General features: G+C 37.8%; 1 protein-coding gene across 1 annotated transcript; it reads right to left on the bottom strand.

Moving 5' to 3' along the window:
* Positions 1–662: 662 nt before the first annotated feature.
* Positions 663–7,331, bottom strand: LOC106526730 (microfibril-associated glycoprotein 4). The gene is made up of 8 exons (XM_014021402.1): positions 6,983–7,331; positions 6,663–6,802; positions 6,529–6,579; positions 5,574–5,732; positions 2,926–2,964; positions 1,948–2,044; positions 1,482–1,652; positions 663–1,097 (listed from the first exon to the last, which is right to left on the bottom strand). Exons 3-8 carry the CDS (start codon positions 6,532–6,534, stop codon positions 844–846), a joined length of 726 nt encoding a protein of 241 aa, XP_013876856.1. The 5' UTR covers positions 6,535–6,579; positions 6,663–6,802; positions 6,983–7,331; the 3' UTR covers positions 663–843.
* Positions 7,332–7,359: the final 28 nt, after the last annotated feature.

Below are 7,359 nucleotides of genomic sequence, written 5' to 3'. Positions count from 1 at the left end.
TATTTTAAATTAAAGGCTGGCGTGGTGACAAAAGCAGTAAACTAGTAGACATAAGTAAGCCCAAGGCAAAACCAGGRMAGAAAACCAACAATGACTGGACGAGGAAGTGGAAGAGAAGGATCGGTTAAATAGAAGCAGAGTAAAGTGAAAAGTGGAAACAAGTGYGTGATTGCAAAGTGCAGGCAGSTGTGAGAGAATAATCAGGAAGGGACTGGCAGACTGAGGACTGAGATGAGAATGTAAAACACAGGAGGAACACCAGAGGGGAACAGAGCACAAACATAAGACAACAGATCCTCACACTCAGTGCTCACATAATCCACTCAGAAGGTGACGCAAAGCAGAAGCGAGGAACGAAAGTCCCGTTTTTGTTACAATTACATGCAAACTTAGTCCAAACCTTTTGTTATGACAGTAAATACAAAACAAAAAGCACGTACCAACACTACGCTCTACAAACACGCCATACAACTGCTAATAGAGATGCAAACAAACACGCATACAGAAAATTCAATGATGCCCACTGTATCTGTGATCATGGCAATGGGCAAAAAAATTAGAGTTGCAGTGGGACTTTACAGCTGTGATAAATTCTGTATAAAAACAGAATTTAGTTTATTTTTTATCAAAATAATCAGATAGAAAGATACAAAATGAACACATCAAATTACAGCAACTGTTTGCTTGTCCTTTATTGTCAAAAAGTAGCAGAATTTGCAAAGAAAAAGACAGTTATATAGATTCTATTCAAACTGAAATTCATATTGTGAATTTCCAATTTGTGTTTTAATTTGACAGATTATGTTTGAATAAATGAAAAATAGAATGTGCCGTTCTGCAGCTTTACTGAACGGGACGAATCTTCATGCTAATGCCCTTCAGAGAGTAGTACTCATCCTTCCACTTGTCCCAAGTCACTCCAGTAGCGTAGTGAGTTCTATCAGCCCCCCACTGATAAATCCCGTTAGGGTTTGTATCGTGACAGTTGCCATACCAAAACGCACCAAGGAAAGATCTGGCACAATTGTTCGGCCAGTCGTCCTGATCTTTGTCGAAGGTGGAGAATTTTCTTCCATTGTGATGATAAAGGGAATCTCCTGCAGAGAAAACAGCACACAGCAAGAAATGACAATCCAGAAGAAAAAAATCTGAGTTGAAAATCCAAAGAGTGTTTTAAGACAGTTAGTTATACTGCTCTGAAACAAAATGAGACCACGACAGGTTTCTACTTAATGAAGCACTGATGATGACATCACACACGCCAAATCTTTAACAAGGAAACATATAAAAACATTGCTGTAGTTGTCATTAACCTCTTAAATTAGGCCTGGCTTTGTCATTGTGTTGACATGATTGATGATTCTTTGACATTTTGTGTTTAGTTCACAGACCAGCAGGAGCAAAAGATGTTGGCAAATTCACCTAAGAAGCAGAAAGCTGGTTTGAAGTCTTCATAAAACAGGAATAATTGTGTAACTCACCGGCCCCACCGCTACTGTTGAATCCAGTCACATGCAGACGGTAACCCTCAAACTCAGTATCAACTTTAAATAAAGAGTAAAAAGCAAATTTTGCATTTCCTTCAAAGTCCTCCACGTTGACCAGCAGCTCATAGTTTTGACGGCTCGTCAGCTGGTGGATGTTCTCGAGACCTGCACAGACATCAAATGTCTCCTTCAGTGATTATCTAATTATCTAACTCCTGTCAAACCTGCTCCATCTATAGGTATTTTAAATAGTAATGCAACCAAAGCTCTAGTATAGTTTTATCATTGCTCCGCTGACCTGCAAGTGACAGTAATACACCGACACAAACAACACTGCAGGCAGAGAAAAAGACTGGTTGCCATGAAAGATGGACACAAACAAAAATGAATAAAACTTCTGCATAAAATCTCGATTAATCCATGTGAGGTTACAGACTGGTGGCTTGTGCTTTTGTCTCACCAAGCCAGTACTCTCCAGCAGCATTTCCAAAGCCTGTTTTGTATTGATCATAAGGCCTGTAGAAGTTCACCGAGCCATCCATCCGCCTCTGGAAGACCTGCAAACACGCAGGTTTCAGTTTTAGAAGAGATCGATCAGGAGCTTCCAGTTCTGTTCTGATGTTTTCAATCAAAACTTGGTGTATTTTTTTCTGCTGTTTGTTTTAATTTTGTTGAAGTTTTGATGTCTTTGGTTTCAAAATGCCTTTGTGTCTTACATGAAACATATCAAGCTGCACAATAGTTGAAATCATCTCTGTGTAATTTCATCTAATGTACATGATAATGTCAGCAGTATGGAAACTTGCATTTAATCTTGTGTACTATGACAGCAGGTGTAAGACACACAGAGAACCAAGGTTCTACCTTTGGTACCTTATAAACAGAACCTCACAGAACACAGAGCCAAGATTTTACTTGAACTTTTTGTTCCACTGGTGGGCAAAAACATTTTGGTTTCTACGGCTGTGTCAGAGTGGTTAGAGGATTCATTCTGCAACCTAAGAGTTGATGGTTTGATCCTCCAGTTGTTGTGTCCTTGGGCAAGACACTTCACCTGCCCGGCCTACTGACGGTGGTCAGAGGGTCCAGTGGTGCCAGTGCATGGCAGGCTTGCCTCTGTCAATGTGCCCCAGGGCAGCTGTGGCTACAATGTAGCTTACCCCATCTGTGTGAATGTGTGTGTGAATGTCTATAAAGCGCTTTGGTGTCCGACTGGGCCTGAAAAAGCACTATATAATTTCAGACCATTTGCCATTTAAACATTTTCAGACATTTCCAAATGCTACTAGGGTCTGAATTTTTGAAAACCAGGGTGTCACATGACTTCCTCTGGTTCTTACCTTTAGCACAACACCTAAAAAAGAAAATGTCAAAAGGCTTTTAAGGAATTTCAGGCCAACTGTTAAGGGGTTAGGTTAAATTTAGGTTGAAAACTCACCGTCCAGCGTCCTCCTGCTGTTTCCATGTCACAGTACACCTGCCAACAAACACCTCAGTTACAGTGATTCAGGCTTATGGTATTAAAAGGTAATGTTCAAAAGTGTCTGATTGAGAAAGCAGGTGAATAAAATGAATGGATTACTATGCATCTCAGTTTAGAATAATATCATTTGTTTCAGAATTGGTGCCACAATGATATCAGGTTGAGCTTGTGCCCCCAACAATGAATCAACACGTAGGCCTGATAGAAAGTGACTGGGCCAGCGGGCCACAGTATTTAACACTGCTCAGAAAATATGTGGGAAAAAGTTTTTATTTATACGGTACATTGTCCCTGTTACCTACTTGTGAAAAACTGTCTTTAAATTATTCAATAGTAGACTGGTTCGACTCTATCAACTCTAAAGTACTGAGTTTTTAGTATTTATTACAAACAAACCCCATTGGAACACCTGAAACCACTTGAGATACAGGAAAAGCATTACAACATCAAAACCCAAACATTAGTAATGAGACTTCCAGCTCATGACACATGATGAAACAAGATGCTGAATTAATGAGTTGAAGCAAGATTTTTATCAAAAGGAATTTCAAAAAAAAAAAAAAAAAAAAAAAAAAAAAACCTCGCCTGACTGGCAACTATCCTGCATGATTTTTTTTTTTCACGAGCCTGTTCAGACCTCAGAAAAGGTGCTTCAACAAAATGTTAAGTCCAATAGTCTTCTTATTTTTACTAGTTTATTTTGCACTGGCTTTGCTGAAAAACAGTGTGTGATGCAGCTACAGGAATATCCAGATGTAGTAACTCTTTAATGTGCTTGATAAGACTATCTGGGCACAAGAATGTAGAACACAGGTTCTTTGAGAACTTTTTGCCATCACAGAACACCATTATGTACTCTGAGGAGCAGTTAAAACAAGTCAACGTTTTTCTTTTGGGTGAGTCACAGAAACTGTAGCCTGGTAAAAACMAGACCCTTGTTCTTCACTTTAGAATTGAGCGGAACTGCGTAGGAAAGCAAGGGCCAGGCTACGGATACTGAACTAAAAACTGTAAAAACAGTTTGGACCAACGCCTACCATGCTGTCAGGGCATGGAATGTATCTCTTGTCAAAGTAATTTTCAGCAAGGGCCACATGAGCTTTATGGTTGTCCACCAAGGKCCAGTTGTAATTAACTTAATGTTTTACATCTCATTACTATGTTTGAGAACTGCTAACAAACAATAACTGAGCTCTATGTGGTATTTCCTGCAAAAACTGTTTAAACACATTCTCTTTTAAACACTGAAAAGTACTACGTGTACGACTGACTCGCTGTCGAGTTGTGGTGAGTCGCTGACATCTTGAATTGTGAACTCTCCCATGTTCCAACAGGGAAGTCCCACTTTCCAGTTTAAATGTATGACCAGTACAACTGATCTGCAGCAACAGGGACATTTTACTCGGTGACTTTCACTTGTTACTGGCTACTTTTGAACACATGTGCACCTCCACCTAGTGGTGGGATGGTGTCATTTCATGGGTAAAATAATAAACATGCATTACAGGAGATTTATGATCAGTGCTGGCTTTAAATTAGCAAATTCTTATATTAAGATATTAATACATCTTTGAAGTTCTTGTGGGTCAAATAAAGTGCTGTGGAGGGCCACATTTGGCTTGCGGGCCCTTAATTTGTTTAGCAAAACCAGTGCAAGTATTTATTTACAGGGTTTTTTAATTTTTATTTTGTTTGTGTTGCATCTCATGTCTGCTAAGCCTTCACATAAACATGACCTTAGTTTCTTAGTAAAGCTAAGTGACTTTCTACATCATAGGGTACAACTCAATTTCACCAGGGGCCAAAAAATTCTAACAAAAAAGCTGATTAAGGTTCTTCAAAATTTTGAATATTTAAAGAAATATTAATTTTTTCAAAGATTCCTTATGTCAAAATACTGATAAGGAAAAGTTTTCTTTTGCTGCTCCCTTCTTCAGGGGTCAACACAGCAAGCAAACTTTGCACAAACGATTTTGCTATTGTCTCAGACTGGATGTCCCTCCTGACACCTTCTGTGTTTGAGCCTGCAGCCTCAGGATGACAAGATTATGGCTTTGACCACTGAGCTACCCTAGGATAAAAAACATTTGTACAAAAACATGAAAATTTCTTTTTAAAGTGATCTTTTAATTACTCAGAACAGGCTAACATTGTTAGTATTTTTTTAAACTAATTTCTGAACAAGAAATTAAAAACTTAATTCTCACAGCTTTATAGTCAACAAATCAATGTGTGAACTCAAAACTGATTTTGTTGTGGTGTGCCTGGCTCAGTCAGCACATAGCTGCATGAAAAAAAGATGCATGAAGGAAGTGGAGGATGGTTGAGTGAGGTGACCACATGGTCCTAGTGCCTGAAAGTTCATTTAAACAAGTTAGTTTTCAGTTTGTCAAGAAGTGTGTGTGTGTGTGTGTGTGTGTGTGTCCTACCTACTATCTACAGCTTATTCTGTAACGTACAGTCAGAGTTGGAAACAAATGTGAAGTCCCAAAAGCAAACCCAAGACCAATGTGGGCCTTTCCACTTGAAAGTCCTGTGCATAAAGTGATCTCTGCCAGGCCCACCCACAGTCACACCCCTGGCCCACACAGGATAAAATGTACCTCAACAGCACACCGGGTTGTGGATCTGATGGGATAGATGGAGTAGACTCCATTGTGCCAAATCTGATTTTGCTTGTAGATGTCGCTGCAGTCAGCTGGCCCATTGATTTCTTCACAGCTGATTAACACAGGAGCCAAGAGGAGGAAGACTGGTAACAGCTGAAACAGAAGACGTTACGTTTGGACAGCACATTTATTGTTTCTGACTGTTGAGTAACTTCATGATGCTTTAAAATGTTTTCACTATGGTGGCATTTGAACTGATAAAAATCAGATTGCTAATCTTCTTTTCTTGACTTCAAAAATGGCATTTTATATCCAAAAGGCTATAGGTTAACTTTACTGTGACACCATAATCTATTTTAAACCAGTCTTATTGGTTGGTGATTCAGAATAAGGTTTGCACTGTTTAAAAAAAAAATCTTATTAAACAGGAAAAGAGGACAAAAAATGGTCAGGCCAAAAGATGTTTGGATGGATCGATAGATGTAAAATCTTTAGATAAGCAATATTTTCCTTCTTAAAGTAACAAAGCAAGACTTCCCCTGAGACTCTCCTAGTAATTAAAATAAATTTATTGTTTTCAGTTGTTAGATATATAATTTATTAATTTGTTTTATTGTATGTGAATTAGAGTAAGATAAAGCATTCTAAAGAAAAAAACTCAGTGTTTCATTAAAACCTTTATYCTACAGATGAGTTGATTAGGCTCACTGAAGAAACAGTGAGAAGTTATCACATATAAATGATGTAAAATCTTGCACAAAATACTAAATAGCAAATTTTTCTTTAAAATTTGAGACTTGTGCATCACTCTGACTATAAATGTTTGTGCATGATATTAAAGATCATGATAAAATTGGCAATTAATTAAGTAGACTTCATTGTTTCAAATTGAAATAAAATTAGTAAACACTTTTTCCTGAGTACATGCAGGTGAAAAAAGTMAACTCACCATCATCACAGTTATGTTGAAGTGAAGAGTCAGTTTGGGATCTCCTCTGAGCTGCATGAATTCAACAAATAATAATAACATATGTTCAGAACAGCTGTGAGTCAAAAAAAATTATATTTGTGTTCATGTCTCACCTGACTGAAGTCACAGAAACTGGAGCTGAAATCACTTCAGAAACTCCTGCTTATCTTCAGTCTGTCAGACTTCACTGCTTATATCTGCTGAAGAAGCCGAGGTGTCACAGCAGCTGGCCAATAAGAACTCAGCCAATAATCTGATGGAAAAAGCAAAACAAAAAGAAAAAAAACTTTTTTTTATTCAAACAAAAGTTCTAACAGGAAACAGACTCAGGATTGAGTAATCATGGAAAACCACAGGCAAGAAACCAAGATGTTAAAAATCATCACAACAATTTTAGTAAATGTAAACTGTACTTATAAAAATATTCACCCACTTGAACATTCTTGTGTTTTATTCCTGTCATAAATCAGTAATGGTCGATATGAACAGGTCTTCTTTACTAAACTGGACAGGTCCTGTTCCKCTCCCTGTTTAAATGTGATGATGGATGATTTTGTGTGTGTTCTGTCCTGTTTTTTTTAATCAGAAGTGTTTGGTTTCTATAAATCTTGTAGGAATCTCAAGAATTTTAATGTTTAGTTTTGAATTAACCTCTGAGTGATAAACAAGYAAAAAATATACACAGGCCTCAGTTTATCACAGTGGTCTACAGTGCTGTGGGGTCAGCTTTGTGTACTTTAACAACAGAAACTCAAAATGTATCATCAACAGCTTTTAATTGACTTTTTAGAAACCTTTCTCTCCATCACC

This window comes from Austrofundulus limnaeus, unplaced genomic scaffold, assembly GCF_001266775.1.
Source record: "Austrofundulus limnaeus strain Quisiro unplaced genomic scaffold, Austrofundulus_limnaeus-1.0 Scaffold292, whole genome shotgun sequence".
Lineage (NCBI taxonomy): Eukaryota > Metazoa > Chordata > Actinopteri > Cyprinodontiformes > Rivulidae > Austrofundulus > Austrofundulus limnaeus.
This window is presented reverse-complemented; position numbering and strand designations above follow the sequence as displayed.